This window comes from Molothrus ater, chromosome Z (genome assembly GCF_012460135.2).
Source record: "Molothrus ater isolate BHLD 08-10-18 breed brown headed cowbird chromosome Z, BPBGC_Mater_1.1, whole genome shotgun sequence".
NCBI lineage: Eukaryota > Metazoa > Chordata > Aves > Passeriformes > Icteridae > Molothrus > Molothrus ater.
The window spans coordinates 9,681,184-9,694,113 of NC_050511.2; the positions used below are offsets into that span (position 1 = coordinate 9,681,184).

Here is a 12,930-nt window from a genome sequence, read left to right on the forward strand (position 1 = left end):
GGAGTGACACTAACAGGCTGTGGGCTCCTGAGGATGTGGCCTTTGAAGGCAGAGGCCTCTCAGAGCTCTGCACTGCTGTGGCAGGCAGCAGAAACACCCAGTGGCACCTACCCCCCCTACAGCTATGGGCTCACCACGGTCCTGCAGGCTTGGAGAGGATCCTAGATGCCCTGGTACAGCATAGGTGCTCCCGGGTCAGACATGACAGCCATCTGTGAGAGCACAGTGCCCCAACAAAGACATCCCAGCCTTGAAACCTGTCATGACAGGAGCCAAAACACTACGGTCTCTGCTCCCCACCTCCTGCCAGCCACTTTGCTCTGTTGGAGCTGCATCAGCTCTAGAGTAGCCACCACAAAGTGGCAGCTCTGACTGAGAGCCAGAGACTGTTGCCATTCCTCTGCTCCACACCAAACCACATCCCCTCAGCAACTCCATGGCCTGGCAAAGAGAGGAATGTGACCTAGCTCAGCCTTGAGACCCCACAGCTCTGCCCCAGACTGAGTCACAGCAACCCCTGGAGACAAGTTCAATCAGGCTGTAATTGGAAGAACAGGTTGGCACAGGTGGCTGTGTGCCTGTCCAGAGGAGTCCTGGCACCCCAGAGAGGGGTGGCCAGCAAAGAGAGTGGGTGCCGAGCCCCACAGGACTGCTGTCCAGGACAGAGGAGTCTGAGCTGGTAGCATCAGCTGGTACAAATACTGTTGATGGAGGCCACAGCGGGGTCGACAAGGCCCAGCTCCTCCTGCTCGTTGACGCAGAGCTGGTACCCACACCCCTTGCGCCGGGGCAGGGGCCCCAGGCGCCGGCTGGGCTTGGCGCGGGGCGGCAGCAGGAAGCCAACGCTGCCGGCGATGAGCAGGTGCCAGATGCTGTGGATGTAGAAGTAGTTCTCCTCTGTCTCCACGAAGGCATAGAGCAGCACGGCCGCCGCCGCGATCAGCGCGCCCGGGCACAGGTAGAAAGCCCAGCGCTTCCAGGTGGGAGGGTAGCAGTGGCGGCGACGGATGGTGCGAGCCGTCTGTGGTGGGGAGAGGACAGGCTGGAACAGGGACACACAGCAGGGACAGGCGCGGCCTCTGTGCCATGGTGACACACCCCTCAGGAGCCAGGGAAGAGTGAGGGCAGCAGAGAGGAGATGCTGGCAGGGTCAGGATGGGGACATAAGGGACATCATCTTACCCAGGCGACGGCCATTATCCCCAAAGCGAAAAGGCTGGGCCCCAGAAGGTTCCAGAGCCCGTGACGGTCCATCTGCAGAGCCATGGACAGGAGCATGGCCCCCAGCAGGTAGAGCACCTGTGGAGCAGTGGGGCACCCATCAGGATAAATCTCTCCCATGCCTGCCCTGCATGCTCCCTCCCCACACTTGCCTGCTTGACTATGGGCTGGAGCCGGGCCATGGCGATGACAGTGACCCAGACAGACATGAGAGAGCCCAAGAAGTCACAAAACTGCAGCACATCATACTCCATGATGCAGAATACCACAATGCCCGGCTGGTCGCAGGCATGGTAAAACTGGGGTAGCAGGAAAAGGCTGTGAGAGCTGCCCTGCACAGCCCCAGCCCTTCGCCTGCCCCTCAGCTGCCCCACACACACTCACAGTGGAGAAGAACATGGTGAAGATGTAGACAGCAGCTTCTAGGAGGTAGTGGCTGCGGACAGCAATAGCCACGGGAGGCACAAACATGACATTGCTGAGGCACAGCAGCAGTGTGGAGAGGAGCTGGAAGCCATAGGAGAAAGCCTCAGCGTTGTCCGTGCAGCCCCAGCCATTCCAGCCTGTGACCAGGGAGAGCTGCCATCACCACTGCAGCACTCACAGGGTCTGGAAAGGGTGAACCCCCTTTCCAACACCCTGCAGAGACCTGGCACGAATGGACTACTGGGACACAAGTGGTATCCAAAGGGAAGGGAAGGGAAGGATGCAGGGTCCGTGGGTGCCGGGCTCAGCTCTCACCAGCCTTGCACTCGCAGGCAGCGTACAGGTAGTTGTTGGTGCGCAGCAGCTTGCACTGGCCGTAGATGCCGCAGTCGTTGATGCAGGGTGAGAGGTAGGCGCGCAGGTACACCTCAGCTGTCACATTGGTGCACGGCTCAAACCTGCGGGGTGGGAGAAAGGGGTCAGCCCTCGTCCTGGGCCCTTGAAGAGCTCCTGCCTCTACCAGAGCCACCTGTCTCACCCAGACTTGGCAGGTGATGGGAGACCCAGGGACTGGGCAAGCTTGAGAATGAGATTCTTTGGTGCTGCACAGGTAGCTGAGAGCTGGTCCCCAAGGATCCTGTGTGCTTCAATTGTTTGTGCCAGCCTGAGTGAGCAGGAGGAACGTGGCCACGCTTAAAGCCCCTCTGCCTTCAGCAGCACACTCAGCTGGTTCCTATTTCATTTGGCTTTTGCTGTGCAAACACTACGCCCTGCCTTGCAATGGCCATGTGTGAGCCCATCAGGGAATGACTGACTGTGGCTGGCAACTCAGCGTGAACTAGAAACGCAGCAGATGAGTCAGAGCAGGCACAACAACCCCACTGCCCTGGGCTGCCCCTGCAAAAGACTCTGGGCACTGCCAGCACTCCTTAGCTTCAGCAACCCCAAGCACAGGCAGCCCCACATGCTGACAGCATGTCCAGCTGCTGGGTGGGCACACACAGGCACCCCGACATGCACAGGTATGCACACAGTGCCAGCTGTACGTGGGTCTGCTGTCCACTGACTGTGTCCTCACACAATCTAATCTGCACATGCGTGTGTGCAGAACATACACAGCCCTGACTGCTTCAGCAAAGCCCTGACTGCTTGTGCAAACCAGAACATGCACACAGAGCTGGCTGCACCTATGCACCCAAACATGCATGCAGCACCATCCGCAGTCATGCATCCTTGCACGTACAGACACACACACCAGCCTCACTCTTCCACAGGGCTCCAGGCAGACACAGAGACCAGGAACAGAGCCACAGCAGTCCCTGGAGATGCTGAGCAGAGCCCCAGCCTGACCAGAGATGGCCCCTCACTGGCAGAGCAGAGCCCTGTCCTCCCAGCGACAGCCCGCTCCCCTCCCAGGCACGGGTACAGATGGGCCGTGCCGCAGACGGGGGCGGAGAGAGAGGCGCTGACAGATGCCCGGCGTTCGCGGGCTGACAGGCACTTCCTAACTGCGAGACAGAGGGAAGAGCCGCGGGGACCCGCAGATGGCCAGGCAGATGCGAGCCGGAGCCATCCGTGCCCACGCAGCGCTCGCACGGTGACACGCGGTGACACACGGTGACACGCGGTGACACGCGGTGACACACGGTGACACACGGCCCGCAAAGCCACGTGCACCCAATGAGCAGAGACAGCAGCGCAGGGCACAGGTGCACCCACAGACCCACGGCACGCACAGGTCACAGTGAGGACACCCCCCTCGGGGCACAGGGAGGGGATGTGCTGCTGGGGCTTACCCGTGCTCCGTGGCACAGAGCGAGCGCAGGCTCAGGTACCAGCTGCCGGTCTGTGGGTAGGGGATCCGCAGGCGGCTGAGGCTGGCTGTGGCATTAACGGAGAGCAGGAAGCCTGCCAGAGACTCTGTGGGTCAGAAGAGCTCTGGGTGAGCAGAGCAGCCCCCTGCCCTGGACAGAGCTGGAACAGGGGTACCCTGTGCCAGGCTCCAGGGCCACATGCCCTCGTGGTCTCTACAGCCTCCCCCCAGCCAGCCTCATGCAAGACACAGGGGTTGTGACCCCATGGACATGGCAGGATGGACATGCACAGCCCAGCCTACCTGTCTCACAGGTGACCGAGGCATTGTCACCAGATGTCAGTGGGACTCCATGGTTCAGACACCCAAACACTGTCACATTCTCACCACACAGGGAGCTCTGACGGCAAAGGAGATGGCCTTAAACCAGTGCCAGGGGTGCCCCCTGCTCTGACAGCACTTGGATCACAGCACACCAACTAGCAGTGCCCTAACCCACTGCCCTTCACACAAGAACACCCCGAACCTGGGCCTTGCAGCACCCTAATCCATTCTCCATCACCCAAAAACTTCACAACCACTGCCTGTGACCCCAAATCCTGTTCCCTGCCCTGCTGAAGCCTTGACATCACCCATCTCCCATCCTGCCCCCCATCCCAAGCCACCCTGCCCCCCCCAGGGTGCATGTGGCCACCTCACCACGTTGAGCCGCAGCTCCAGGTTGAGCACCCCACCACTGTCCAGCACTGGCAGGAGGTTGATGACGAAGACAGCAGGGCGGTCGGGCGGCACCGACACGTTGGGCCCGAAGAAGATGTAGAAGTGAACAGAGAAGGTGTCCAGCTCGTTGCGCAGCGTGGGCCGGACAGGCCAGCACCGCTCTTCGGTGTGCAAGGTGACAGGGATGGGGAGCGGGTGCTTGGTGTCGTTGGGGCTGGTGGGTGGAGGGCTGTCCCCCAGCGCCAGCCCACCCGCCGAGCCGAAGGAGTGGGGCATGTTCATGGAGGCGCTGGAGGGCAGGAAGGGTGGCCGGGCCAGGCTGGGTCGGGAACAGTCTGGAGGGACAGAGCCATCAGCCTGGGCACCACACAGCCCCAGCCCACTCTTCATTCTCACCTTTCCTTCTTGCCCGCCATTCATCCCCATTTGCAACCCAGCCCCAACACCTCACAGCATTCCCATCCCAGCAGAGCTGAGTATAACCCTGTGCCCAGCTGCAGACAGATCCTGAGGGCATCCTTTAGCCCCCACACCAAAGCAGAGTAAAGACCATGCCTCCACCCACACCTCCACATGCACCCTCACCTGTGAGCTGCACGGTGACCTGGAAGGAGACAGTGCCCGGCACCCCAGGGTGTTTCTCCACCAGCACGTAGTACCAGTGCTGCCAGAAGGGCAGGTCCTGTGCCAGCTGGCAGGGAGTGTGTTCCCGGCAGTCCAGGGTTGTGGAGTTGTGCAAGGGAGGAGCCTTGGCCCGCACACGCAACCAGAGTGGGCAGCCCTCAGCGCCACGGCACCGCAGCACCTCCACGAGTACTCGCGATGTGTAGCTGGGCACAAAGACCCTGCGGGACAGCAGTGCCAGGCTGTGCCCATCACTACGGACTAACAGGGCTGGGGAGGGAAGCCAGAGGGATGGGACACCCCCATCTCCCCACCCTGAGAATGCCCCCTTCATGGGTGACCTTCTCACACTCACTTGTAGAGGCAGGAGCGGTTGTGGGGGGCCATGCTCTGCTCGGTGACATGACCGGGGTACAGCACAGCGATGTTCACCAGGCGCTGCACAATGAGCTGTGGCTGGAAGAGATACTGGCACTCCTCGTAGAGCCCCTGCAGCAGAGGAGAGTCAGCACAGGGCAAGGAGCACAAGGCACTGCCCCCACTTGGGACACCTGCCCTGAGCACTGCCAGCCCAAAGCAGTCAGACCCCAGCCCCACCATGGTCCCTCCAGGCCCTTCACCTTAACAGAGATCTTGCCCTCATCCTTGGGCAGGTGGGCAGCCAGGAACCAGTCCCCAGGCAGTGGGCTAGTGACATTGAAGACGCCTGTGGTGCGGTTGGGCAGGGTCCAGGTGAGGGTCAGTGCGAAGGAGCCAGGGACGGCCGTGTCCCTGGGGAAGTGCGTGTGCAGCGGGTTAATGACAGATGGAGCCCCTGAGCGGAAATACCTGCAGGAGAGACAGCAGTCAGCAGGGTGTAGGCTGGGCAGTGTGTCCTACATGTGAGTGTCTTCCTCTGTGCTTGAAGACATCATGGAAGCTGGGACCTTTCTGGAGACTGAGCCTTCCTGAGTGGGTGTTCAAGCAAAACAGTTCATCTGTGAGATGCACAGAAGAGTGGAGCCTGCATTGGTCCTGGGAAGATGAATCATGGGGAGAGAGCGTACATGTTGTCTGGGTTTTGGCTGGGATAGGGTTCATTTTCTTCTGAGTGGCTGGTACAGTGCTGTGTTTTGGATTTAGTATGAGAACAATGTTGATAACACACTGACGTTTCAGTTGTTGCTCAGCAGCGCTTACCCTAAAGCCCTTTTCAGCGTTTCATGCTCTGCCAGAGAGTGGGTGCACAAGATGTTAGAAGGGAGCATGGCCTGGAGAGCTGACCCCAACTGACCAAAGTAATATTCCATACCATACAGAATACCATTCTGTTCCATATAGAGCCTCCTGCCCGGTGTATAAACTTGGGAGAGTTGGCATGGAGCCACCAATCACTGCTGGGGGACAGGTTGGGCATCAGTCAGCATGTGGTGAGCAATTGTGTGATGAATCACTCATCTTTCTTGGGTTTTACTTCTCTCTCTCCTTTTTGTTACTGTTGTTATTATTATTATTTTTGTAGCTGTTTTATAATTAGTGATATTGGCATATTTATTTTGATTAGTTAACTGTTTTTATCTCAACCCACGAGTTTTACTTTTTTTTCCACAATTCTCCTCCCCACCGGGGGAGCAGGGGGGATGAGCAAGCAGCTTCATGGTACTCAGTTGGCAACCTGCTCTAGTGGAACACGTCCCATGGTAGCAGGTTGGAACAAGATGATCTTTAATGTCCTTTCCAACCCAAAGGATTCTGTGGTTCTATGATTCTTTGACTCTAAAGAAGCAGGCAAGAGCAGGCAAGCTGTGGGGCAAATCCAGGCAGGAGCAGCAGAGGCAGGGAGGAAGGATACAGGCAGGCTAGGCTGCTTACTCACACGGTGATGCTGCGGTCTGGGCATTGATCCCCAAAGGTGCCACCTTGCTCCTTGAAGGTGATGAGGTTCCAAACAGCGATGACTGTGTCCTCAGGAATGTGGAAGTGGAAGAGCTCGATGCTGGCAAAGGAGCGGAAGGGGCTGAGCTTGCGTGGTGTGCGGGTGAAGTAGTCGGTCACAAAGAGCCCGTCTGCAAAGGAGACCCAAGCGGCTCTCAGTGGGGCAAAGGGTTGGGGAGGGGGTGGTGGAGCACCCCCCCAGAGCAGGCCAACCACCCAGGCTCTGATTATGTCACAAGCATCCAGCAGCCTGGAGGCAGGAGGGGCTGGGACAGTGCCATTTCAGTGAATGCCCAGGGCTGATGTCAGCTGTCCCCAGCTGTGTCACCCAGCCCTGGCACAGTCTGCATCATTCCTGGTTCAGCACAGCCTCAAGTCTGGTTCATCAAGCTGTGGGCACTGATTTGCAGTAGCCTGAGGAGCCCATGGTCCTGGCTGCTCATGCTCTGCTCCCTGCATTTTACCTCTAATAGTAAAGGGATATTCTTCATGGCTTCAGCTATGCCCTAGCAGATCAGCTCCCACAGGAACACACCTTCCCCCTCATTTGCCTGCTGGGGAGGCTCAGCACCGAGCCCATCATAAAGTGCAGACTTTCATCCTCGAGCCACAAGAAGAAGGAGCAGGCAGAGCACTTCCTGCACTGCCTCCCAGCTCTCCCATGGTTTGTGGAGGAGGAACGGTGCACATATGTGTGCACATATGCACACGTGGGTGCAGTCTGCGTGCACGGCAGAGTGGAGGCGTGCAAGCCCACACCCAAGGGGGTGTGTGCCTGTGCACAGCCCCATGTCTGAAAGATGCTTCCTGCAAGCCCACAGCACAGGTGGGGGCCACCTCCCCCTGACAAGCTGCCTGACAGGTCGATTTTCAGGAGCCCCAGCAGCAGTGAGACAGCCACTTCTTTGTCACAAGAGAGAGCAGGACCAGAGACAGCAGCCATAACTTCACCTACCATTACCACACTACACCAGTGCCAGCCTGGAAGGCCCATTCATTTTTCTCTAGAGACACAGCAAGAATGAGATACCCCTCTTCACAAGCTGCTGGAAAGGGGGAGACCAACAGAGGGTGGGGTGGGAGCAGGTCTGTGCCCAGGAGGACTTTTCCAGCACGAAGTGGGATAGCTGAGAAGAGGGTCTGCTTTGCACTACATGTTCTTGGCCGGGAGTGTGCGCATGTGCTTGTATGCACGTGTGTTTGTGCTGCGTGTGTGCAGCCCCAGCAGGCTGTACACTGACATGCATCTGCTCCCTTGTCTGGAACAAAGGCAGCTCCCCCTCCCCTTCACTCCCAGCCGGCACAAGCCAGGCATGAAGCACCTGTCTCCTCAATGCAAGAGCATTCGATCCCAATTTCTCCACCAGGAACCACCTGGTCACTCCACAGCCCCACGTGGGGACAGTGACCTGGCAGGGGACCCCAGGGAGGGTGTTGAACACAACTCCAGAAGGGGAACTGGGGGAAGGACCCAGAGCTATCCAGTCCCAGCGCAGCTCCTCCAAACTCTCTCACCCAGGGCAAGGTGAGGGAACTGGTTGAAGCAGAGGGTCAGTCTGAGGCGGCATGGCAGTGCAGCCAGAGCAGGGGAAAGGTGCTGGAAGATGGACTGCGATTACTATCCATGGAAGCGCAGTGGATGGAAGGAGAAAAGCCAAAGCCCCCCTGCTTCAGGCAGCCAGCGGCCAGAGCCGCAGGACACCAGCCCCGCGGCTACAGCCTCAGGTCTCGGCCGGCGGTCAGCACCGCGGACAGCTCCGCGGCCGGCGGTCAGCACCGCGCACAGCTCCCGCTGCCGCCCCACCGCGGCACCGGGCACCGACAGCCCCGGCCAGCTTCTCTCCTTCCCGGGGGATGCCCCTCGAAGCCCCCAAGTATCCTTCCACATCTCGGTCACTAAGCCAGCTCCCTGCCCCACAACCTGCTCCTGGTCTCATATTGTCGTTGATGTATCCCCCGCACATCATGACGCCCCGCTGGACACACACCCCCGTTTCTGCAGGCTGTCCATCTCCGCTGCCCCCTGCACGCACACAGCCTTCTGCCCTGCATCTGCAACCCCCCGGGCCCACTCACTGCCCACGCACACGCCTCCGTCCCAGGGTGTTCCACTGCCCGTGCACTGCCTGCGTCCTCCCCGCACGCACAACTCTGCACCCCACTGCTCATCTGTCTCCCCCACTGCATGGGTACACCGTGCCCCACTGCACGCACATCCACGCATCCCATTCCACAGACATCCAGTACCCTGTACATAGGCGTCCCTGTAGCCCATTATGCAAACAGCCCCCTGCACACGCATCTCTGTGTCCATCGCACCCACCTCATGTCCCAGTGTAGGTGTACCCTGTGTCCCATGACACCCCACACCCAGCTGGGGACACCTCTGTACTCTGCAGCATATCTGCCCCACACCCCACTGCACGCTGGCCCCATCCCTTGTGCCACACTCACCGTGTCCCATCACATGTGCACCCCACATCCCAGGATGACATCCCCCCAAAACTGTGCCCTTGTGCTCCATTCTCACCCGCACCCTGCCCCACTGCATGCAAACCTCACATCCCATGGCTGGTGTAGCTCATCCCAAGCTGCATTCCAAGTGCATCCCCTGACCCCCACCACATGGCGCCCCGCACCCCCCACCTGCACCCCTTCTGCTCACCGCATCTCACCCACTCCCTGCCCCACTGCACGCACACCCCGCATCCCATTGTTCGTGTACTTCACACCCATCCCAAGCTCATCCCTCTGCCCCGTGACTCACACCTCCAGCCCTCCGGCCCACCGCGCACACCCCCGTGCTCCATTCCCACCTGGCCCCCGCCCCACTGCGTGCACCCCTCACATCCCATTGCTCTTCTGCCTCACGCCCACTACACGCTCATCCCGCTGCCCCACGGCGCGCTGTCCTGTGCTCCGCCGCACGGACCCCGCGCCCCGTGCCTGCATCCCCCTGCCCACCGCGCACATCCCGGCGCTCCAATCCCACCCCCGCACTGCGCGCACACCCCACATCCCACGGCTCCCGTACCTCACACCCATCCCAAGTTCATCCCCGCGTCCCGCCGCACGCACCCCGAGCCCCACAGCTCCTGCCCAGCGCACACAGCCCCGCGTTCCGTCCGCAGCCGCCCCCCGCCCCACTGCGCGCACCCCCACACCCCACGGCTCCCGCACCTCGCACCCATCCCGAGCTCATCCCTCGCGTCCCGCCGCACGGAGCCCCGCTCTCCGCTCCGCCGCCTCTCCCACCCGCCGCACACGCGTCCCCCGCGGTACAGCCGAGCCCCCGCCGCGCCGGCACCCTCGACGTGCGCTCCCGCGCCCCGTCCCGCGCTCGCCCCGCCGCCCCACACCCGCGCCCCCCGCCCCGGTCTCCCGGCGGCGCTCACCGGCGGCGGGCGGCGGCAGGAGCAGGAGCGGCAGGAGCAGCAGCGGCAGCGGCAGCGGGAGGCGCTGCCCGCCGCCCCCGCCGCCCCGCCGGGCCATCGCCGCCGCCGCCGCCGCCGCCGCGGCTGCCGTGGGGCGCGCGCCTCCGGCCGCCCCGCCGCGCACCGGCGGCCCTGACGTCACCCGCCCCCGCCCACCGGGACCGCCTCCCGCGCAGCCATTGGCCCCTTGGCACGTCAATCACCGGCGGCCGCGCCACGCCACGACCGCCCCGAGAGACAATCCCCCCCCCCACCGTTCCCCCCGGGATGGACCCGGCGCTGACCGGGGCACGGAGGGACAGCGACACGGGCGGGAATGGAGATGGGAGGCTGCGGGAAAGGGACATCGGGCTGGAACCCTAGATATGGACCGGGAACTGGGGCACAGGGCTGGGGACAGGGACAGGCGCTAGGGACAGGGACATGGGGCTGGAACGGAGCCGGGAACGGGGGCACGGGGCACAGAGCCACCGTCTGGAGCAGGGACACGAGCTGAGACCGGGAACAAGGCGCTGAGGGCAGGAACATGGGGCTAAAACTGAAATATGGGCCGGTAATGGGGTCACAGGGCTGGGGGCAGGGACTTGTCTCTGGAACCGAGATATGGGCCAGGAATGGGGTCACAGGGCTTGGGACAGGGACATGGTGCTGTGAACAAGGATATAGGCTGGGAACAGAGATATGGGGCTGAGGGACAGGAACATGGGGCCGCAGACACTGACATAGGTTGGGGGAGAGGGACATGGGGCTGGGACAGAAAAATGACAGAGAACAGTGATGTGGGTCTAGGGGATAGGGACATGGGCCTGGGGACAGGAATATGCTCTGGGCACAGAAATATATAATGGAGAGGGACATGGAGCTGTTGGCATGCCCTGGAACTAGGGAAAGGGATGGGAGGCAATGAGGGCTACCTATGGAGCTGAAGGTGGTAAGGGCTACCTATCCCAGGTGGACTGTGTAAGGGGGTCAGGTGGTTTTCTTACCAGTGGCTACCACCTTCTTAAAGCAAATTGTAACATGTATCTTAGAGAGGAGGTGTCCCTCAGAGGGGGTCTGGGCACCGCCTGCAGGGATGAGGGCAACTTGACTGGAAACAATCTCATCACACTTTCCCAAACTCCCCTGACATCATCCCCAGATTCCCCTGACATCACCATCCTCCTGGGCCATAATGGAGGCAGCAGGGAATGCTACTGCTCATGGGAATGCTCCTCTCCCATCCTGTGCTCCCCACAGGGCATCCTGGGAGCTGCAGCAGGAGCAGCCACCCCAGCCTGACTGCCCAGCAACCCTCCCCGGAGCACAGACCCTCTCCAGGCATGGCTGGGGGTTCCCTCCCCAGTGCAGACAGCATCGGCACAGCTCTGGGGCCAGTGGCCTCTGGCACAGGGATGTACAAGGACCATCAAGGGGAGAGCTGGTCATGCTCTCCTTGGAAAATGGACAGGGGTGCTTGTCCCCCTTCCAGATACTCTCCAAAAGCTCCAGGGTCCCATCAGAGCCCCGTGGGACTAACCTGAACTCTGTGTGGGCTCCCATGGGGGCCCGGGGCCAGGTGGGTCCCTCAAGGGGAGGCAGCAATGACCCTATGGGGAGGAAGAAGCACAGAGCCGGGGTGGGAGTGGGTTCACTGAGGCCAGGCAGGGGTGAGGAAGGGCAGGCTGGGACTGGGGACTGGCACACCCTCAGCCTTCCAGGAGCCGCACTTCAACTCCACAACCTCCAGATATTTGAGACTGTCCCATGACCCCACACACCCCGCTGGAGTGTGGGGTGCCCCATGGCCACAAAACCAGGCCCACCGAATACCAGGTGTGCCCTTAGCAGGACTCACAGGGGCTTTCACTGCCCTTGAGGGGAGCAGAGGGAAGGAAACAATGCCCGTCCTCCTGCCCGTGCCCCGGCGGGGTCCTGTCCTGATGATTCCCCAGTGCTGGTCCTAGTCCGGCCCTATCCCACTGTTCCCTGTGCCCAGTTCTGTTCCAGTTCCAACACTTCCCCTGCCCATCCTCGACCCGTTCCCATCAGGGTCCCACCATTTCCCCTGCTTGTTCCCGTTCCCATTCCCATCCCATTCCTATCCCGGTCCCACCGCTTCCCCCACCCATTCCCATTCCCGTTCCTTCACCCGTTCCCGTTCCCATCCCCTCGCGTTCCTATCCTGGTCCCATCACTTCCTCTGCTCGTTCCCGTTCCCGTTCCCGTTCCTGTCCCATTCCCATCCCGTTCCCGTTCCCGTTCCCATCCCGCTCCCGTTCCCGGTGCCAGTCCCATTCCCGGTCCCATCCCGTTCCCGTTCCCGTTCCCATCTCGCTCCCTTTCCCGTTCCCATCCCACTCCCGTTCCCGTTCCCCTCCCTTCCCGTTCCCGTTCCCGTTCCCGTTCCCCTTCCCCTTCCCGCTCCCGTTCCCGTTCGCATTCCCGTTCCCGTTCCCCTTCCCCTTCCCCTTCCCGCTCCCGTTCCCCTTCCCGTTCCTGTTCCCGTTCCCCTTCCCCTTCCCCTTCGCCCGTTCCCGTTCCCATCCCCTCGCGTTCCTATCCTGGTCCCATCACTTCCTCTGCTCGTTCCCATTCCCGTTCCCGTTCCTGTCCCATTCCCATCCCGTTCCCGTTCCCGTTCCCGTTCCCGTTCCCATCCCGCTCCCGTTCCCGGTGCCAGTCCCATTCCCGGTCCCATCCCGTTCCCGTTCCCGTTCCCATCTCGCTCCCTTTCCCGTTCCCATCCCACTCCCGTTCCCGTTCCCGTTCCCGTTCCCATTCCCCTCCCTTCCCGTT

General features: G+C 61.2%; 1 protein-coding gene across 1 annotated transcript; it reads right to left on the reverse strand.

Moving 5' to 3' along the window:
- Positions 1-523: 523 nt before the first annotated feature.
- On the reverse strand, positions 524-10,499 carry TMEM8B (transmembrane protein 8B). The gene is made up of 14 exons (XM_054517867.1): positions 10,309-10,499; positions 10,114-10,205; positions 6,660-6,849; positions 5,425-5,632; positions 5,160-5,293; positions 4,766-5,025; positions 4,160-4,515; positions 3,764-3,860; positions 3,444-3,567; positions 1,963-2,105; positions 1,606-1,784; positions 1,374-1,520; positions 1,183-1,299; positions 524-1,021 (listed from the first exon to the last, which is right to left on the reverse strand). The coding sequence occupies exons 1-14, from the start codon at positions 10,497-10,499 to the stop codon at positions 686-688; spliced, it is 2,574 nt and encodes an 857-aa protein (XP_054373842.1). The 3' UTR covers positions 524-685.
- Positions 10,500-12,930: the final 2,431 nt, after the last annotated feature.